We start from the raw sequence: 22,325 nt of genomic DNA on the forward strand, positions 1-22,325 counted from the left end.
GCATTGGGCGGCAGTGGGCGGCAGTAAGCGGCACTTCTCTTGGTGAAAATGTCTGGACTATGCCTGAGGTCAGAGGAGAATGGACAGACGTATTTAAGCTGATAGGAAGGCAACAGTAACTCAAATAACAACTCATTACACCCAAGCCTGCAGATTACCACAGCAAAGACCAGGAAACAGTTTGCACAGGTTCACAAGTTGGACAATAAAAGACCGGAAAAAACGCTGCCTGGCTGAGTCTTCATTTCTGCTGTGACATTCAGAGTTTGCCATAATCAACATGAAAGCATGGATCTGTCTCCTGCTGCTGTAATGTGTAACGGTGTGGGAGATACTTTGTTGGCACACTTTGCCAACTGAAGTTTTGTTCTAACGTGCACTAACCAGTATCACAGTCACCACATCCCAATTTAATAGAGCACTTTTGGGATGTTACACGGGAGAGTCGCACCATGAACGTGTAACTGATAAATCTGCAGCAACTCTGTAATGCTGTCACACCAAAATCTGCCAGCAATATTTCCAACACCTAGCTGAATCCATCCCACAAAGGCTTAGATTTCTATGCCTGCTGTTAAAACTCAGAACACTAAGATTTAATGTGTATTTGTGTAATATTTATTCCTTTTGGGGGGGAAGTAGTTAATGCAAGGCAGTAAAATAATACAATGGATAATAAATGCATGGCAAATAGAGGCGACAGTAAACTGGAGCTTCCTCTAACTTGGCCACCACCACAGGAACGCCCAAATGATAAGTCCGTTCCTGGCCCTGCTCGCTTTAAAAGCAGTAAATTGCACTGAACTGGCAGCGTGAAGCTGTTTTTTCTCCAACAACGTGGTCAGCCAGAATTTAAACAACGACTCTCTGTCATTAAACCTGTATTTATCCTAAACACTGCCCAAACATAAAATTGGACACTCATTATGAAATGGTTAAGACTACAACGCCTGTTTCAGGTGGAAAAACTGGTAAAAGACTGACTGGGCGACTCCACTCAGACCGTCACTTTCTCAGCTCTGGGCTGTTTAAGTGTCTCCTCAAATCAAATGAGGTAATTGGGGGAAGAAGGAGCCCCCAGCAGCGGTGGGTGTAACACGACGCTTAAAGAGTTGCTATCATCACATGGCAGATGGAAATTTCCATTCAGTGTCCTTGCTTGTTAAATGGGAAGGGTCTGAAGCGCTCGTTTCCAGTAGCCCGCTTCCTCCTGCGCCGCTCTTACACAGTAGGTAAGACCCCGACATTTCCATGAACATCTGATCTTTACTTTAAGTTTGGGGTTTTTTTTTTTTGGTTTTTTTTTTCATCCTTCTTGTGATTAGCTGCCTAATCATTACCCTCCCTTTCTGATACTCTGGAAGCGGGCAGTTTGACTCGGAGGGCTTCCCCCCACCTGGTAAGCAGTATGGTGAGGTTTAATGACTAAAATTAGAACATGTAAGTCAAATCATAAATAATAATAATGACAGAGAGCTCTCTTGTGCGCGGGTTTATTTGGGTTTGCATGCATGCTTATTCGTTTTTTAAAAATTTATTTTATCGGGTTTCTTTCTAAAGTAAAGCGTGTCTTTAGATAAGGAGCGTCTGTGTGCGGAGGCTTCCTGCGGGGTGGTGCCTGAAGTCAATAAACAGCGCCAAACGCGTCTTTATTTATAAGAGAAAATTGCGCTTTTTTCTTTCTTTTTTTTTTTGGTGTGAGCATTTATTGTCTTAACAAGATGGTTTCTCGAGCCACCAGTTGATCGCATGCAGCAAACGTGGATTTTGCGTGGAGCTTGTGTGTGTTTTGCATGCTTTTCCGCGTTCACTGAAACCGCAGGAAAAAAGCTACACAAAGGCGGCTAATAACGTTTCCAATTTGCATCTCGCTTTTTATTTAACATTTCCCTGCTTTTTTTCACTTTCCATAGTTTCTGTGACTCATAAAGTCTCTCTGTATATAATACAATTCCAGTAATGATTTTTGAAGCGGTGAGCAGCTGGAGAAGATGCTTAAAGAAAGAAAGGATCGTGGTTTATGTAACAGCGGAGCGAGGCACGCTGAGCGTGGCTTGAGGAAGCCCTCTGAGGACTAATAGATATGTTATGACTGCAATCACAAGCTCATACTGTCCCCATGCTTTGATGGAGATGCTTATATGATTAATCTCAGTTTATTTTAACGAGATTTCATGTCCACGCTTTTTGTTTGTTTTTTTTCTTTGTCTGTCATGGTGTGCCCCTCAGTTTCCACCTAGAAGATCATTTTTTTGACTGTGGGCATCATAATAGATCACAGATTATAAAGAGTGAGGTTTTTATAATGGGATGCTTTTCACTTCCCACTTTACTCTCTTGAGCGTCTTTTGGTTTGAAATTGGAGAACAGTGGTCTTAGTGGCAGACAGCCAGGTGACAGCACAGGACTGAAAACAAAGACTTAGATTGAGCCTGGAGAATCTGCAGGCTTGGGCGTATTTAAGTGGTGACTTAAGGTTCTGTCGCTGCCATTCTGAAAGCTAAAAATACCCAGTTGCTACACAGTGACTGTACACTTTCAAACCAAGGCCTAGATTTTTATTTTCTCCCTACTTGCATAATAGAGGTCTGAGTATGACTCCACCTACATGGATATTTAAGTTTCTAGATGTGGGCGTGTTTTCTTTGAGGAATGTGGTGGTGGCAGTGGTAAACTACTCGTGTCGTAAAAACTGTGTGGAGACGTAATGGTTATCAGTTATTGAAGAGAAGTTATTACCTGGCTGCAACTTTAATAATTACTACAGAGTAAATGTGTAACCTAAGTTTATAAGAAATTTGAAATGACCCATTGCCTCAATGGCAGTGGGTCATTCCAGCTCTTGAGCAGAAGTGCACTTTAATGAAGTTTGACAACTTCCTAAACTGTAACTTTTTTTAAAGAGCATGGTCAGAGTCAAAGGATTGTAGAAGCATAACATAAGCGTGTTTCCAGCTTGGAAAAGGTTTTGTGGATCACGTACCAACTGAGCAGTTTCCAACTATTTCACCAGCTGCACGCTGGTTAAACTAACCTCCATGTTTAATATCAGTGCAGTGCCTTTCAGTCTTACACCAGCTGACTGTAAAGGTCTCTGTGAAAGCAGCCATTACAGTTATTTTAACTGCTTTTCCAAGATAAAGGTTGGAAGGAAATTCCTGCACATGATAGAGCTTGGAGCTCGTGAAGCCTTACTCCTCACTGACTCCATGGATACCTGAATGACACATGTAGGTCAGATCCTGCTGCGCAGCTGGGAGCTGAAATATTGCCTGCACTGGCTGATCTAACTTGGAGTATGAGCAAATGATCCACAAGCCAGATGCCGTGTCAGTTTCAAAGGAATGGATATCATACAAAGATGCATTGAGCCAGTGCCACAAAGCCCAGAAGCAACTGGCAGTTTTCCAGAATGCTGTCGGCACATTCAATGGGAATGTGAAAAGGTATAATGTGTGAACTGAATGATTGCATAATTCACAAACCTGGGCTGTTCACTGAGGTAACCACCTGCCTGTATGCAGTAATCCAGCTTTTTTCTAATGTAAAACTTAGCAGAACCTTGGAGGGAATTTCCCCCTTTTCTTTTTCTCGCCAACAGGGTGGTCAGGGGTCAGCTGCAGGGTTCGGTGTCCTCTAAGCACTGTGGGATGTTTGCCAACACAGCTGCTTGAGCACTTTAAAAACTCCTGTGGAGGGAATAAGGTGTGATTCCTGATTAGGTTTTTTTGTTTTGTTTTTTTTGTAGTTTTAGGAGGCATTCCTCAGTTGACTGTGGTACAACTGGGGTAAATGTCAAGGAGAAAACCACCAAAGGAAAAGAAGGCAAAGAGAGGGAGTGATAGAAACTCGTAAACTATTTTTTTCAGCTAGCAAGCATATTAGGTGTCAGTCACATAGCCCTGGAGACCTGTCGACCCATGTATTTCCCGACCGTTTGACAAGTGATTGCTGGAGTTTGCTAGCTTTCACCAGGTGAAACTGGTCATAAAAAGAGTACTGCTTCAAAAACCTCCTTAATTGTTATCCATAGTTGCACACGTCTTTGCAACGCAATTTCATGGTAGTGACAGTGCAACCACTTGCTAAGCATTCACGGAATACACAGCAGGACAGGTGACTGCCAACTCTCAAGGCCTGTGTGAATGGGGCTTTAGCAAGTGATATCACATTGACTGCTCTCAACCACTCGCAACTTGTTGGGGAATGTACATTTTCCCCTCATGATCAGTGGTTTCCTTGCAGTTAACAACCTGGTTATTGGCCTGTGTGACTGGGGACTTAGCTAGGCTATCTGTCTCCCCATGCTTACTCTGCCTTCATATTTGTCCTGCAGACTTGAGAGTTTTAGAATTTTCTCATCTAAAACCTCTGAAGAAATGACAATATACAGACTTCCCAAGATACTTCTGCCTTTACTAAAAATGTAGCATTTATAATTTACCCAGAGTAACTCTGAGTTTACCTAATGTTAGCAAGTCCCTGCAAAGGTAAACACGAGTTTCATTTAGGCAACAATGTGCATGATAGAGGTAATATATTTAAATATTTTATTTTTTTATCTGTCTGCCAGGAATCGGAACTATGAGTCAGTGCCTTAGCAAGAGATTAGTGCAGAGCACTTGATATGATTGTAATTCTAAATATCCCACATAGCGCCTCTGAATAATCAGAGAACACCGGGTTCATGGTCACTAATATATTCTCCATTTTTCTTCTGCAATTCCTTCCTTAGACCTAGTTAATGTAATTAAAGTGACCTGAATTCATGCTTGTGTAGTGTAAAGACTCTTTTTCTGTTTTTTCTAATTCAATATTGTATGCTTCAATTACATTTTATAAAGCTGCTAGGGACAAAGGTGTCAGCTTTACATAAGCAGCCAGAGTAGTTCTGTGTTAAAGTGAACTTAAAATGCAGACTGTTATGTGGAAAGTTCTTACTATGGCGTGATGAAGATATCCAGAGTTCAAAATGGTGCCAAGTAGAGAAACATGAAAAGAAGCGGGTTATTTTGTAAATGTGTTCTCCTACTGAGAGAACAGTCTGTCTCCTCTGTGCATCGGGTAGTGACGTCTTTATGCAGGTGACCTAACAAAAGTTATTGGCTCCAAGCTCTCAAATTACACCCACGGGTTATTTTTCATGGTGGAAAAGACCACAGATGGAACTGGTTTTAGTCTTTTAGCTTAATTTTAGTCAAACTGAAACTGAAGACATCGAGAACTGAGCCTTTGACGTAACAGGAAACAAAAACCCTTCTCTGGCCCATTAGCGCCTTCTGAAGTCATCGTCCACTCCTCCAGCTAGAGTCAAGGGTGAAACCTTGAGCTTGTGAAGAATTACACATTGTTACAAAACAAAATGCTGTCGTCACTATTAGCAGACATGAGCTGGCAAATCAATATTAACTGATAAGATGGACAGAGAGAGAAAGTCTCCAGGGTTCAAACAGGTTTGGACACACCAGGTTTATGTCCAGAAGGTCAATATGGTGTTTACTTTGGGTCTAAGGTCAAAGTTTTTTGTCAATATGGGCTTTTTTTGGTTGTTTTTTGTGTGTTACTTGTTTGATATTCGTCATAGAAATCTCCATCTTTATGTAACAGTTTCTTTTGAATAAATGAAACGATTCGTTCCTTCACTTCCGACACTGCTGTCGCCTAACAGTGGACGCAAACTGGTATCTTAAATGTCACCGGCAATAAGAGCCGTTCCATATTGTTTTAGAGATAGGTCACACCATGTGCTGTTTGGCTACGTCAAAAAGTGTTTGCAGTTGTTTTCAGTGGCCACATACGTCACTGTGATCGCATGAAATGACAGAGGTGCGTTCAAACCCCGTCTTCTTCTTTACCTTCACACATCTAGCCCGTCACTGTGAAACGATAACGGGAAATGAAGAGAAAATGTTGGAAAACAGTTGAGAGGAATTATCTAACCAACTAACCTAGCACTTTGGATGTAGTATAAAGTTGCCCTTATTCAGGAGAGTCGTTGTATGTCATTATTTGTTCCAGACTAGAGGGAATACCTCAGGACTGAGGTTGAAAAAAAAGTTACCAGCCACGACACCTTTTCTGGGAACACTCAGTCCTCTGTGCTTACTTTACCCTACAGAAGCAGAACATTGAAAATCAAACTTCTCTATGGAACATCAAAATCAAGAAATAGATTCCTAACCCTTCCATATGGTAGCAGTTTCAAACTAGATATGAATAGCATGAACGCAGCCTTCCAGGATAGTCTGTTCATATGCACTCAACATGTGAAAATGTGATATTCGACTCCAGCGCAACAGCAAGGGAAATTTACAGAAGGGAGGGGGGGGTTGTCGTCCACATGTCACACATGATGAATTCGTCCCAAGTGCAAACAATGACAAACTGGATGATCTGAAGGAGCATGCGTGCCTCTGTCACACTCTCTCATATGTGGTTATAGTTCTTGCTGCAGGGACACAAGTGAATGTTAAGCCATCCACAGATGACACGCCTCACCAGTAGCTATGGTTAGGCTGTCATAATTCTTTGCAGATTCAGAACGCTTTGATTTCTCTCACTGTTCTTAGGCAGCAGAGGCAGATGGACTTCACTGGTTTAATGGACAGTTTGGTATTTTTTGCGCTCATGAAAAAGAATTTTTAGCTCCGTGAGCTTCACCTGTCGTTATCTGTTATCAGTACATATTCGGACTGTTTACAAAACGAGTTTCAATCATAGCAAGATCTCTCGTTGGGGATTCCAGTCTTGGCTGTATGGCTTTTTCTCTTCACAAATAAGACTTTAGAGATAACACTTTATTGTTCATCCATCTATCATAGCATTTCATGTTTTGGCAGTTGTGAAATGACTGGAAAGTGTAAGCAAACCTAAGGTTAGCAAACCTGTTTTGTGCGTCAAAAGTTTCACGAGTTTTAGAAAGCAGGGATTGTTCAAGGTAGTAACAATGTTTTTCTAGGTCTTGGTGATATTTCTGGTTGGAATGTGGCGTTTGTTCATCGGGTGTCATCGTGTTACTTAGCAACCTCTGACCAACAAGTTAAAATGGCTCGTTTCTGGCATTTATGAATAGTAACACCTTATAAAAGTGTCATATGATACTGATTTTATAACAGTAACATCTAATTTAACAAATATTGAGTATACTCATTTTTGACATCTCCAAAGTGTGCCATATTAGTCCAGTGTTAGTATTAGTATTACATCATTTCACAGGGTAACTTAATAAGTCAAGTTAACTGTACTTAGGAAATTGAGATCTCAATTATTTGACGATATTTATTTAACAATAACAATGTATTGAATAATGACTTTAAAAACTGTCAAAAAATAATATAAAATAGTGTGCAAATACTGATAACAGTGCAAATGTTTGCAATATAAAAAATAAATGAAAAATGTAAACATCTATGTTTAGTGAACTTTGCAGTGTTGCTCTGTGGTGCAGCTACGACACTGTAGCAAAGTTTACACACTGTGTCTACTTGATCCACGTCTGACTCCGCGAACCCATAATGTTTCCACACCACTGAAGTTTTTTTACCTCTTTTTTCAACCAACGGCAGTCACTCTCCTCTCCAAATAACTTCTGCTTAGCTTTCCGAGCTTCCCTCGGGTCCTCTTATTGTTGTGACACGTGTTCGAAATGCAGAGAGGTGCGCTGGATTTGCCACACGGAGCAGCACGAGAGTAAAGCACGAGGGAGGGGCTAATAATCGGCTCAGTCATTTTTAATGATCGTTGAAAGCCCAGATCGTAATCGTGATTAAAATTCGATTAATTGAGCAGCCCTAGTGCCAACGATGTTTTGGTCAAAATGAGAGGTTAATAAACCCTCGATCCATGATGGAAACGTCCCTCGTGGCGTCTTGTCAGCCACCTGATTTCAACATACTTTGTTATTCTCCCGCTACAGACATGCAATTAAAGTGGGAGAGTAACAACGTGTACTCTCTAATCTGGAAGAACCACATGGTTACCTCATCTATTATTTAGGCAATCACTTTAGCAAACTTTATGATGAAGAATTAGACAAAGAATAGCCAGAGTGTGGCAAACACCAGCAGTAGGTGGGCTCTGCCAGTTAAATGACGAACTGTTCCCAAAACATTGACTGGGGACATGCTAATGGCTCAAAATGTGGGTGGAGATAACAGCGTGAGCAATGATCAACCTTTACTGAACCCAGTGAGAAGAGAACTGAGAACATGAACTCTTACACCCTGTTCTGCACAAACCTATCAGTAAACAAGCGAAGTTTCAATTCCAGGATTGTTTATCATTATTATTATTACTCAAAAAAACACCTAAAAGAAAGAAGAATCGGAAGATTCAAAAAAGGATTTTTAGATATGGAAATATTTCCGAATATGATAAATATCTGTATTTGTAGATGCTTGTAGCAACTTTGCAATATTTTCAGCCACGTATTTCTTACCCCAATTTGTTAAACTTGTATAGAGACATTATAGTACATAAAGAAAGTTTTTGTTTTTGTACTTTTTACACTAAAAACCTTCATTTTAAATGAGCAGAGTTGGTGGACTGGTCCTTTAGGTTTATGTTTTTATAGTTGTAGGCTGGAACTGAGGCAGATACAGATCATTGAATGGATTGGCTGAAGCCAGCACGTGTCTTTGCCTCCAACGGATACTTCAAGTCTTTGTTTTGTTTGCGGTGCTAATCATGTGACCTCAAACTCTGACCTCAGACAATTTTGTTGCTAGTTGCTTTTCAGCTCAGCTCAGAAGTTTCTTTCCCAACCCCCGAATCTGTGTCTTCGGGGGTTGATGCTTAGTCACAGGTGATTAGCCGAGCATGTGTGTGAAGACACCCCCCCCCCCCCCCCCCCCCCCCCCCACACACACACACACACACACACATCAGAGACTGTGGTGTCATATAAGGAAAGTCATTGTAGCCATGGGGCTAATGGTTGGGGGATACTGATTGCAAAAGTTTAGCTTTCACAGAAATTGTCTCTCCTGTGCATTTTTCTGCCTCATCATTTTTCTGCCTTGTGTCAAACTTTTGGGATGAATTTGATTTTACCTGCACTTAAAGTGAGATTATTTGTCAGGTTGTGACAGAGACGGTAAAAAGTTGAGACGATAAGAGGTAAAGTTGTGCAGAGCTGCAGGTGACATATTTCAAAAGCAAACGGTCCCTGTTTCCCATTTTAGGTTATACTTTTCACAGTTTCACTACAAACTGGACAGCAGCCAGTCCTAATTTGCAGCCAAGTATGCAGACTAATAATGGCTCGTGTGGGCTCAAGTTAATTTTCTGATTTTATTTAAACATTAAAACACAGTAAAGTATCGTAAAAACGAAGACTTTGTAGCAGTTCAGCATTTGGAGTCTATATTTTAAAACATGTTTTCATGTTCAGCATTTACAAGCTCAATGCCTGATGTTCTGAGGAAGAAAATAGTGTATTTATACCTTACGTGATCTGTACATGTGTCTGTTTTCTTCTATTTGAACTGCATTACAAAGTAAAAAAAAAACCATCTCTGACACAAACATGACCTTGGGCACGCCGACATCCAGACAGTGAGCCATCTGATTGGTCAGCCTGTGGCACGGCCTACTACTGAAAACACTGACAGTCGCCTACAGTATGTCTGTGTCTGGGCATCTGTGTGCCTGCTGCATGTGCAAGCAATTTTGTGTGTGTGTGTGTGCGTGTGTGTGTGTGTGTGTGTGTGTGTGTGTGTGTGTGTGTGTGTCAGAGACCAGTCCAGCCGGCAGTTTTCTGTGACCTAAATCATACAGACCACCTGTGTTTGATCTGTATGATTTAGGTCCATTTATAAGTGGTCATGTGTCCTGTCATGTGGTCATGTCTTGAAGCTGCTGAGGGTATTTAAGAGTTGGTGCATGCTGGTATCTTCAGTCCGATGCTGATGATCAAACTGGCCACGTTACAGTGTAGCTCTATCCGTCCTTCAGTGAGTGTATATAGTTTATTCTCCGTGTGCTCTCCTCAATTATATTTTTTGAGTCGGATGTGTATATACATGTATGCATACCAAGTGGGTGGTGTTGGTGGAGATTGGGAGTGAGCTATCAGGGTTACGACCCTGCTCATGACCGATCAAAAAAGGAGGAGTCTGAGCAAACTGCGCATCCTGATTGGCTGACAGAGGCCCTCCTTCCTCTCTTTTAAAAGCTTCCTGTCTTACCTGAGTCACAAAAGGGCCAGAGCACCTCACCCATCCACTCATCTGTCTTCTGTCTGTTTTTCTTCAAATCTATTCATTCAAAAAGGGAGGACAAACAAGGAACCTTCCTAGAACCGCTTTAAGAAACCTTTCAGTAAGTGAGCTTGTTTGTTTAGGGAGATTTTTTTTCTTGAAAAAGTGAGCCATGCCATGCACAGCAGGTAGGACCTCTGTTGTGCAAATGTTGAGTGGGGGGTAAAACAGAAACACGTGTAATGTTTGCTTTCAAGGAATTTTCTGTGTAACACGTAGCAGTTTAGAGCATTGACTTCACTCACTTAGCTATAAAGGGGTGTGTTTGCTCGTGCCAAGACTTGTAGACCGTGGCTGATGCAATAGCTTGTGTGTACACTGAAGGCGAATGGTTTCAGACTAAATGGGTAAAGGGCTCTCATTCTAAATTTACAAATTACTGTATTTTTTTAAGCCTGGCTTCTTTTCCTTTTTTTGCCAAACACTTTAGATAAGACCAATGTCTTATCTTACCATGACTGCATACAGTCTATAGCAAACATTCTATATATGAGAAGAAACTTAAAATGACTGCTGCTGTGTGATTTGCCTTGAAACATGTTGAAAGAACAAAGTCGGTGCTTGTTCATGTTTTTAGCTATTAACAACAGGAAGGGTGATTACTGATATGGCCATCTGGTGCCTATCTGCTATCTAAAACTCAAGGATTCTGCTTATATTAGTGAGCATTAATGCCAACATCTTTAAATGCATATTGTATGAACTGTGTGTTTTCTCTGGAGTCTTTAAAAATGTTTTGGTAGCGGTTTGAAGTGTCTATATGTGGCTTTACCTAGCATGGCCTCAGGAGTGAGATAGATGGTTCGGGTTTGGAAAAAAAATGAACAAATTCCAGCAACCTATAAAGATTAATTTTACCGATGGTGGGAAGTACTTAATGTGGGTTTCTATAAGTAATGGTTGTATCAACACATCATTTTAACCCAGCTTGACAGGTTAATCCTCTTGGCTGCAGAGAGCGAACCCCAGTCTCCATTTCCCTCTAACAGCACGGCAGACAAGGACTTTGAGAGATTAGGTGTAGCGGCGTGTGTGATGTGGTTTTTAACGATGACACAGCCACCTAATCTCTGTTGGCTCAAAACTATTATGGCTTTACTTCACAGAAAGTACAACAACCTGTCAGTAACAATAAGTTTTTGTGAAAGAAGGTCTCAACTGCATCGGCCAGGACATTGAACATCCCTGGTAGTGTATCCAAAAAAGTTTTGACTGCAAACGCTTGTTTACACTTTGAAGTGGCTCAACCGCTTCCCTCTTTAGAAGCTGTTGCTTAAGTTGCAGGTCTTTGTATTTCTATCAGCTGTCATTAAGACTGACCACTTTCGGATGGATGGTAGCTCAACTATGTTTTTACTGCTCTACGTGATCATCATCAGGTGGTTGTGGGAAGGTTTTTGTTCATCGTTGATGTTACAGTTGTTGTCGTATTGTGGCATTATCAGAAATTTGCATGAAAAACCCAATGATTGGTTTAAAACATAAGACCTTTTTAAACAGAGAGAAACACTATTTGATTCAGTGCAAAGAAGCAAAGCTATCATTATGCATAAAGGTAATCAAGGTAGAATAAAGACCTGTCCATATCTACGTATTTGCTCATTAGGCTTTGCTTTGTAACTGACGGTCGGGCACTGCAGACACTTCGGGTCTTGGTTGTGAATGTAATGTTCGATTGTATTTACTACCCTGATGTAAGTCAAACACTGGCAGTCCCTCCAGTCATTCACCTCAAAATTGAGTCAAGTTTAACTCGGGATCCACCTACATTGTGTCGCAAGTGGTTATTTCACCAGTTGTTGCTGCAAGCTGTTGGATGGGCTTTAGAAGAGCAGTGAAAGTGTGCAGTGTTACAGTTTACCTGGTGCAGTGGTGTATGAAATGGTTGGAAGTCTCATATTGTGCCATTAATATCTGCTTATCTTTTGTCTTTTTTGTAGCTGCATATTTGGGATACAGGCATGAGAGTTGCATTTATTTTACTGTGTGTGCATTAGATGGTAGTGTGACTCATTCCCTAATCAGAAGGTTGGTGGTTCAGTTTACTCCAGCTCTTCCAGTCTGCATGTTGACTCATGCAAACTGCCACAGTTGCACATCAATTAATCCATTAGTGCAGTGGTTCCCAAACTTTATTTGCTGGGGCCCCCTTTGTTTCACAAGAAAAATGTTCGCGCGCCCCCGCGTGCACCCGCGTACGCACGCACACATCCTCCAACCACACACGCCCATATTTTGCTCCATTGTGGTTTATTTCACACCTCAAACATTTAGTAAACAATTAAGCAAATACAAGTAATCTGCAATAAATTACAGGTAGTAAGAAAATAAACTACTAACTAATTCACGCTACGTCCACACCTACACTCAGCTGTTTCGTCCACACGTAAACAACGTTTCGAATCACCGAAAACTGAGATTTTTTTAAAACTCCTTTTTTGCGTTTACATGTGGACGAGGAATACAGAGTTCATCACGCAACGTCAAAGGTATGTGCCTTTTTTCACGTCACTCTGTGCGCCACGTTATTGTTTACATGAGATGAATTGCAGAATGGCAGGTAGAGACAAAATACTGTTAATCTGACTATCTGCAGGTTTTACACGCTTACATACACACACAGTTACTGTCCCTCCATTTACAAAGGCAGAGGCGTCACAATGTGATTATTTTACGTGTAGTTGTTTTTTTCCTGTGTAATAATATTCAACATTGCTATCAATACATTTTTCAAAAAATGCCTCTCTGTGCAAAATGGGTTCAAAAACATAAACAGCTGTAGGATACTGTTTGTCCGTGATTTAGACGAGGGGAACAAATCGTGGCAGGATCAGCCTGATGTTATTTGTATCCTGCTGTAACTTTACTGTATAAAGTATAGTATAGTATGTGTATCTCCAAAATGTCAGGAGTAGTTAGTCATTACAAGAAGTGTTTGTGAACTAAAAATCACGAATGCGGGATACTGTTTGTCCGTGATTTAAACAGCCCGGCGCTGCTCCCGACGAAGGGAAAAGCAATTCTGCAGGGGAGACCTACCTCGGCACTTGTGCAGGTGAAGCCAAAGGGAAGATTTGCTTCACCATATTTTCTTTGGCTTAGAATGAAGTTGGTTTGGAAACATATTCAGCAATGCTTTATCTCCTGCTTTGCATTTCTGTGGGCGCCCATGCTAGCAGTGTCCAAGCGTTTTGTTTTTTTTCCCCCTTTTCATCCCGCGCCCCCCCTGCCATGGCTCTGCGCCCCCCCTAGGGGGCGGGCCCCACACTTTGGGAAGGTCTGCATTCGTGTATGTTAAGTTCATGGCAGAAGAAAGAGCTGTGTGAATAGGTAAATGTGGTTTGCCGAGCTGTTCCTTTAACTTTACATTAACATATTTGTTCTTCTCAATGCATTACACCACATCATTACTGCTGCGAGTGCCGTGAAACAAAAGAGGACGTCAGAAGTGTCCTTTGTCATGGGTTCATCGGTGTCACGGCTCTGGCTGGTCCTGTACACGTTGCATTAGTTTTTCATTAGTGAGTCGCCCTTAGGATCTTTTCTTCCAACTCAGTCAAAGAGCTCTTTGTGTGAGGGGGGAAAACAGCACTGTAAATCACGTTGCTGCTATTTTCGTTTATAATCACGTCTTCTTTCAGTGTGTTGACCTCCTTACATAACTTAAACACTACAGAAATTGAAGGTGGTGTCCCTAAGTGGAGTGTCATTTCTTTTCTTTGATGTTAAGGGTTAAGTTGTGTAAACCAGCTCATGTATTATCAAGGGGGCAGCTGATGGTGGTCCGACGACCCCACGGACATGCTATATCCCTGACCTAGTTTCACATCACTGGAGCTGACTCGACTCCGCTCAGCAGTCATTATGTACGTCAGCACTTGGTTGTGATATCTTCCTAAAGAGACAAGAGATACAAATAACCCTAGTCATTAACACAACTAATTGAGCCTGTGTGAAACATATAATCTCTTAGGAAGCCCCTCAGTTCCAGGAAAGGGTTTCCAGAGTAGAGGGCTCCATTTTTACCTTAAAGGATTTTTTTATTCTTGTGGGAGTGGTCTTCCCCCGGGGCTTCCTACAAGAAACCCTTTCTGCCATAAAGTACTTGGATAGTTAGTACCTCAGTTAAGACCAGCAAAAAAAGGAAAGCAACATATAAACAGACAAAAAGCCAATTCTGTTACTGAAACTTTGTCTTGTTTTTCCTTTATTGTTTCAGGACTTTTCTCAACGGTAACAAGATATAGCTGAGGCGATTGACAAGGTTCTTGTATCCTGTGCCGGTGAAGTCTAAACCCTGAAAATCCTAGAAAGGTACATTTCTCTGCCTCTGGTCCTGCTCTCTGTACCACTATGCCGGGAATTGTGGAACGCATGGAACTGAGGAAAGTCTCCACAGTGGCTGACGACGACAGCCTTGATGAACAACTCACAGAGCCCACCGACTGTGAGAAGGCCACCATGAGCAGGTCAGTGACCGTGATGACTTTCTTAATATCAGTAGACTAGAGAAGGCTGGATTTTTGTGGGCAAGCCTCTGGTTATAGCAATCTAATCACAAGCTGATCTCTGAACTCCTGCTTTACCATGATTGGGTATAAATTGGTGTGCATTGGTGCGTCTGTAAGAATAAATGACAGAAGTTGTAAATTGGTGTCAAATAATCAGCGTAGACAGCTTCTTCTCTGCTCGTTGCACAGAAAGGTGATTAAATCATAAATTGTAACGTTTTCAATGAATGACTCTCTGTGTTTGCATCACTTCAGGGCACCTGCTGAGTAATAAATTGGGATGTTTGGTCTGTTTCTAAGAATAAATTGCATATGTTTTAGTCTGAAGCAGCACAGTGAATCTTTTTACACATAGCTTCCATATATAGTTGAGACGTGGACACACAAATGAGCTCAGACAAGTGGCAGAACCAGTTCAGCTTCGTTTCTGTTGCTTGTACTGGCACCTGCATATAGACATAAAGATTACATCTGTTAGCAGTTCGCTAAAAAAAAAGCTAAACATAGCACAGAACGTTGATATACATTTGAACTGAACCACTAGCTGTGTTTGTGTCCTAATGCATATCTTTTTCAATCCTATCAGTCAGTATAATGTGGATGATAATGACGATGGAGAAAGCAATGTGTTCCTGACAAATGGGATACCAAAGAGGCAATAAATGATAATAAATACTCTATATTGGTAACACATGTCTATGGGAAGCTGGATTTTCCCTTCTGTTTGACAAATCTTTCACCAACAGCACCAAAGCCTTTGGTTTGCTGCACATTGACAGTGTAAACTTAAAGCTAACACTAATGAAATAAATATAAGTCTTTGTCTGGTGAAGGGTGGTGTGTTTGAGGACAACTGCTTGACAAAAGCTATAGACTCTACTTTTTCTTTTGCTTGCACTTAGGACTTGCATTTAAACATAAACACTACAACAGCTATTGGCAGCTGGTTACAAAAAAGATGTACCACAGTTGACGTATATTTGAACTGAACCATTAGCTACATTTTCATCTCCTAACGTATAACTTTCAATTCAATTCAATTTTATAGAAGACCCTACAATAATACATACATACATTCTGTTGCTTTCTCTATTCTGCCAGTGAACATGGATGATATGTTCCTTCCAAATGAGATACGAAGGAGGAAAAAGTATGATAATAAATAGTTTTTCCTTCTATCTGGCGAATCTTTCACCACCAGCAGTACCAGGCTTTGGTTTGCTTGCACATAGCATCCACTAATGAGTCATAGAATAAATATAAACATATTTTATTACTCATTTTAGGTTGGTTTATACAGATTATTACAGATTCTTGTCCATTCTTTTCTTTCTGGGCATAGTGGTTAAAAGCAAATTGTGGGGCAGAAAGTTGATACATATGTGACATTAACCATTAGCTGTGTTTGCATGTGCTAATGTATATCTTTCTCAATCCTCACAGTCAATTTATGGATGATAATGAAGACGGAGAAGGACAAAGGTGATAATAAGAACTTTATAAAACTAGCACAGGACTATGGGAGGGTGGATTTTTCCTTGTGTCTGACAAATCTTTTACAGAAGGTTTAGATTCATAACAAATAACCAACATAGACAGTCCAGTACCTTTTCTGCTCCCTGCACTTGTGCTTGCACTTGTGAAGTTACTCCTCATTTGGCATGTCTATCTTTTGGCTTTAAGACGGCAGATTAATTGCATGTAAATAATGTGTTTATCAGGGTGAGGCACACTGGTGTTTATTGAATTGGGAAGGTGTTTCAGCCCAGCTAGCTACTTTCTGCTTCTCCCTTGCCACAGCGGGTAGCTACTTTTTAAAAAAAAAAAAAACTGAGTTGTTAGAGTTGATGCGTTTTTAAGAACAAATGAAGAAAGGCATAGATTGGTGTAAAGAGGTGCAGTTACAATTTTTACGTTTACATTTAAAACCCTGACACACACAAATGTCGTCAGATAACCAGCATAACCAGTCCAGCTTCTTTTCTGTTGCTTGCATTTACACTCGCACTTAAATGTAAAGACTACGGCTACAGATTTAGGTAGTTAACAGTAAATTGTAGCACATAAAGTTGATACAGAGGCTGCATGTGCTAATGTATATCTTTCTCACAGTCAGTTTATGGATGACCATAGTCCTGGATGGAGGACTATGTGTTGGTAGATTGTTTTTCTTGTGTTTAACAAATCTTTTATAAGTGGCACCAATGTCTTTTTGTTTCCTGCACATTGCGAAGTCAAGGTACACTGAATGCTAACACTAATAATTTGCAAAAGAAAATCTACATATTTCATCACTCATTCGAACTTGGTTCTACTTCAAAGGAAGTCTCTGGGTTGAGAGCAGTGTAGATTGGTATAACCAGTATAAACAGTTGAGCATCTTATTGCTTGCACTCACGCTTGCACTTATGCACAAAGACTGCATTTGATGACATGCGGTTACATCATAAAATATAGCACTGAAAGTTGATACACATTTGAAGTGAACCTCTCACTGTGTTTGTCCTAACGTGTATCTTTCTCAATGTTGACAGCCAATTTAATGGGGATGATAATGACGATGGAGAGAGCCACAGGTTCCTGTCAAACGGGATACCAAAGAAGAAGAAATATGAAGAAGAATATGTAAGGATTTAGTCACATCAACTATGTAGCTCCTTTTGACTCCCAATATAATCTGTTACATTATTTTCATATTCGGTTTTACTCACCATATAATGCATATGCACATGTCAACATTTCATCATCCTGTCTTCATAATTCAAGTAAATGAAAAGTATTAATTGTACACACGGACGCACTTACTGTTCTACATTAATTTTTCATGTGTTCAGTTCACTGCTCATTATTTTAAATTAGACCACATGGCAGACCACAGTCTCTGAGATGTTAGCAGTTATGAGATGCTGTAGGAGAGTGAGGTCAAAACCATAAGAATAGTGCAGAAGAACTGCAGCTTGTCTCCTAAAGCTTCTATCTGTCTGTAGGTGGCTTGCTATGCCAAATGTTTAGCTCTTTCTTTTTCTAAAACAGGGCGCATATGATGCTAACATTAATGATTCATGTAGTAAATATCAATAGTTCATCACTGAACTGAAGATAGTTTTACTTTAAAAAGCTCTTGTCTTTTCTTTTGACTTTGGGCAGCATCATGGCCACGCCTCATTCGGCATGTCCGTCTTCAACTTGAGCAACGCCATTATGGGCAGCGGCATCCTGGGCCTGTCCTTTGCCATGGCAAACACTGGCATCATTCTCTTTACGTAAGTATGTTTGGACTAGCGGGTATATAGTGCATTGCGTTACATGTTTGATAGAGATTAGGTGTTAATATGGTTTCAAATGCCAAAAACAATGATTGCTCCACAGGATATACTTTGAACGATTATTCAATTTGAGTTCAACTTACTTATCAAATTACAAAATGACAACAACAATAACCTCAATGCACTTTATATTGTAAGGTAAAGACCCTAAAATAAAGCAGAGAAAACCCCAACAATCAGACCACCTCCTATGTGCAAGAACCTGGCAACAGTGGAAAGGAAAAACTCCCTTTTAACAGAAAGAAACCTTCGGCAGAACCAGGCTATGTCCACACGTACCCGGGTATTTTTGAAAACGCAGATTTTTCTATGCGTTTGCACCTTTCGTCCACACGTAAACGCCGTTTTTGGTCACTGAAAACTGAGATTTTTAAAAACTCCGGCCAGGGTGGATATTTTTGAAAACTCAGTTTTTGGATTTACGTGTGGACGAGAAAAACGGAGAAAACGCAGAAAACGCAGTGTCAAAGGTGTGCACATTTTTTGACGTCACACCGTGCACCACGTTATTGTTTCGGTGAAATGAATTTCTACAATACTGTTACTGTTAATTGTTCTCTCTGCAGTGTTTAAATGCTTACATATACACACACAGTTACTGTCCCTCCACACATACGACTCGGTTCTGCTTCTATGCCCCAGCTTTGTTTACTATTTCCCACCGAGGCTTCTAGACTTCTGATTGGCCAACTTTTCTACATGGTTAGGAATATATCGCCACTTGTTGCTTTGGCATGTTCCTAGCAGCGTTTTCCTTCATTTCTGCCTTTACGTGTGGACGGGATTATTTTTTAAAACAAAAACGGAAAATCTCCGTTTTCAAAAATACCCGTGTACGTGTGGACATAGCCCCAGTCTCACAGAAGGGCAACCATGTGCCAATAATAACTAATGCAATTATAACCTGAAGCTTGTTAGAGCTCCCTGTCAGTGTCACCCCTCCTTACAGTCCTGAAAAGAGACCTAAAATAAACACCGGTTAGCATTACATTGTTCTCCACAGATTAATTCATGTCTTCTTAGAATTTATTGTAAGGGAGTTTAAGATGACAGAATTATGGGTTGGGCAGGAAAGACAAAGATTTTCTGCTGCGTCACTAGGTGGAGTGTTTAGTGTGTGTACTAACTAACTTACGCCAAATGATGGCAGTAAGTTCTTTTCACTTTTTGTTAGAAAAGGTGACAATCGCGTGTTGATATAATGCTTACCACAACAACCATGACAATCCAGCATTTTGGAATCTTTTGTATGGTATAATAGCATGATAATTATGGTACAGCTAAGGCTGAAGGGAATGTCACTAATTTGTTTGGAAATCAGAGTGTCTGATTATTAATCGTTGCACTGACAAAATAAAAATGATTTTTAGGACTCTTTTAGATATAGACTGTGGTCACGTACCACTCGGATTAGGGGGCACCTCTTCCCCACGGGGACATCTGAGCTTCAGTGATCAGTTCCCTCAGCCATCTGGTCCCGTGCATATGCATTATTGGACTGTGGATGACTTCCATCACCCAACACCCCCTAAATGCCCCCAGTGTACCCACCGCAACCCCCTCTGTCATCCACTGTCCACGCACATGGCTGCAGTCCAGAGCCTAAAAATGAGAACTAGCTGGGGGTGTGAAATAACTACAGGAAGCTGTACAACTTTGTCCCTCTTCCGTCATAATCTCACTGCTGACACACAGTATGGTATTTGAAGAATGCAGCAATGGATGCATTTGTAGCATTTACGTGACACAGGCATTAGTCATGCTACAACAATGCCAAAGTCATTTTGAAAGGACAGAATGTCCCGTGTCGTGTCCCCCCCCTCCCCCCCCCCCCCCCCCTCCCGAACACAAACAACACATGAGCCAGAGCAGCTTCAAATGTCATTAAGTTTTTTTTAACAGTAAGGGGTAGATACTCAGTTACACCGTACCGGTTTTTCATACTTCTACACCTCTCTGCCTCTCTCTCTCTGCACAGAGTCCTCCTCATCGCTGTAGCCATCCTCTCCTTATACTCTGTACACCTGCTCCTTGTGACTGCTAAGGAAGGAGGTTGGTATTTGCTCTTCAGACCTTTAAACATTTTTAAATGTTACGACATCAAATGTTATGACTGCTTATTAAGGGATTACACGTGTATGTTTCCACAGATGACAACAATTTATATAAAGTATTTAATTGTGAGGTTACTGTAGGTCACAGGGAGGAGTATGACGCATGAGAAAATGCCCGAACAAGTGATTGTAACAGCACCAAAAAGTAATTGCTGTTATGCCAACTTTTGTTGTAAATCTCCACGCCCTTCCCTAAAGGCATTTGAAGAAATGAGAATGAAGTAGTTATTGCAAAGATTTTTTTTTTTTTTACAAAGAAGGGGCTAAGTAAGAATCGCAAAAGAGACTGTGTAACATACACCTGATTGTCTAGTTAAGGCCGGTATCTTTAGTCACTCTCTGTTCTGGCAGGATCCCTCATCTATGAGAAGCTTGGAGAGAGGGCATTTGGCTGGCCCGGCAAAATGGCTGCATTTGGATCAATAATCATGCAGAACATTGGAGGTAGGCCCTAAATCAGTGTATTTCAATGAAACATACGTGTTTTTAATTGCATTACTGGAGCTACAATAATATCTGTAATGTGCACCTCTAAAGAAGTATTTGTAGTTTGCGTGAAACCTGAAGTTGCCCTTGTTGTCCTCTTGCAGCGATGTCCAGCTACCTCTTTATAGTGAAGTATGAGTTGCCAGAAGTGATCCGAGCATTCCTGCACTTAGAAGAAAACTCCGGGTGAGAATGGGCTCCTCTAAAGATGAAGCAAACTATTGTTTGTGTGCCATCTCTTGTGGTCTAACCTTGTGTTGTGTTTGCAGTGAATGGTACCTAAATGGAAATTACCTGGTGCTGTTTGTGTCCGTCGGAATCATTCTGCCTTTATCCCTCCTCAAAAATCTGGGTAGGAACACAAGTGAAAACCATCATATTTTCTCCTTCACATGTTTTGTAAACGTTATCCACTTGCTCCCACCACAGACTGACTTCCAGTTTCACTTAAGTTTCTAAAGTTCACTTCCTGCTATGTCTCGCCAAATTCCTCAGTGCCTCCATGTTCTTGCAGCTGTCTGTAAAACATACAGACAGCTGTATAAAGCAGCAGACGGGATAAATTCTTTATGTTAGAACTGAATTTGTTGATGATGATGATGGTGGTTTTTTTTGCATCTGTCAGTATTTAAATTTGTTTCTGCTCAGATCACACTTGGTTTCTTTAATAGGGCTGACAAGCAAGAGTGACACATATAATAGAAAAGGCATCAAAATGCATTAAGAACAGCTATCTAGGTTCAGAGTAAGAAAGGAACTCACTTTTTGTTTTCTCGTTTCTTTTTTAGGCTACCTGGGCTACACCAGTGGTTTTTCCCTCTCCTGCATGGTTTTCTTCCTAGGTGTGGTAAGTTGAGTGTGAGCGATCGTAATATGTGCTAATAATAATGTGATTAAGAGTTGTATGTCAAAAGATCAGTATGAACATAAACCATCTGTACGTAGGTGTTTGTCACTTGGGGTATGTTAGCATCTTTCAGCTAATAGTTTCTGTGTTACGGCCTGTTGCCAGTTACTCAGATTTCCAATTTGCCAGTGTCAGGACTACTAACAGAGGAAGTAGATTTTTCTTTCTTTTCATATTTACTTTCCCAGGTCAACACTCAACTTGTTGCCTAAAAGAACAAAAGTGGTAGGAAAAAGGGTCAAATAATTTTTTTCTTACCACGTTTTAATAAATTTTAGTTGCAACTTCTTATTCTTGAAGAAGGTGCAACTAAAACCTAAGATACAGCCTCACACCTCAACTAAGCAGTAAAACAACCGTCCCTAAATTATTTGTTTTAACCCTTCAGTATGGTTGGCGTTATAATGGTATCTTTTGGCATTTTCTTGCTAGGTAGCATGACAAAATGACGCTAAATGCAGATTACAAAGATGACATTTTTTTTAACAATATTAAACTCTTGATTCACTGTCACTGCTCTTGTGCACCTTCTTTGGTAAAGGAGCCTGCTTCAGTGAACAGTCTTGATAAACCCAGCATGTGCTACCTCTGCAGCATCAAAAACAGATAATTTTAGCTGCTAACTGGAGAACTCAGTCAATTATTTAGCAACTAAGTTGCCAGTTTATTTTTCTATGGAGTTGAAGGAAGCTAGAAAAGAGCTAAAAGGAGTTTGAAATCGC

The 22,325-nt window shown here is 40.7% G+C and overlaps 1 protein-coding gene across 7 annotated transcripts in view; it reads left to right on the top strand.

The window, feature by feature from the left end:
* Positions 1-1,151: 1,151 nt before the first annotated feature.
* Positions 1,152-22,325, top strand: part of slc38a4 (solute carrier family 38 member 4) — a 33,286-nt gene continuing 12,112 nt past the window's right edge. The window contains exons 1-11 of one of the 7 annotated variants that reach the window (XM_087830710.1): positions 10,177-10,320; positions 14,479-14,728; positions 15,357-15,429; positions 16,212-16,252; positions 17,305-17,395; positions 17,918-18,033; positions 20,075-20,148; positions 20,562-20,654; positions 20,801-20,882; positions 20,966-21,048; positions 21,485-21,543. In XM_087830710.1, coding sequence (XP_087686836.1) covers positions 14,613-14,728; positions 15,357-15,429; positions 16,212-16,252; positions 17,305-17,395; positions 17,918-18,033; positions 20,075-20,148; positions 20,562-20,654; positions 20,801-20,882; positions 20,966-21,048; positions 21,485-21,543 — 828 coding nt within the window. In that variant the 5' untranslated portion in view covers positions 10,177-10,320; positions 14,479-14,612. The other 6 variants (XM_006806459.3, XM_006806461.3, XM_087830708.1 and 3 more) reach the window with 6 other exon arrangements.

This window comes from Neolamprologus brichardi, chromosome 17, assembly GCF_056152115.1.
Source record: "Neolamprologus brichardi isolate AB-2024 chromosome 17, ASM5615211v1, whole genome shotgun sequence".
Lineage (NCBI taxonomy): Eukaryota > Metazoa > Chordata > Actinopteri > Cichliformes > Cichlidae > Neolamprologus > Neolamprologus brichardi.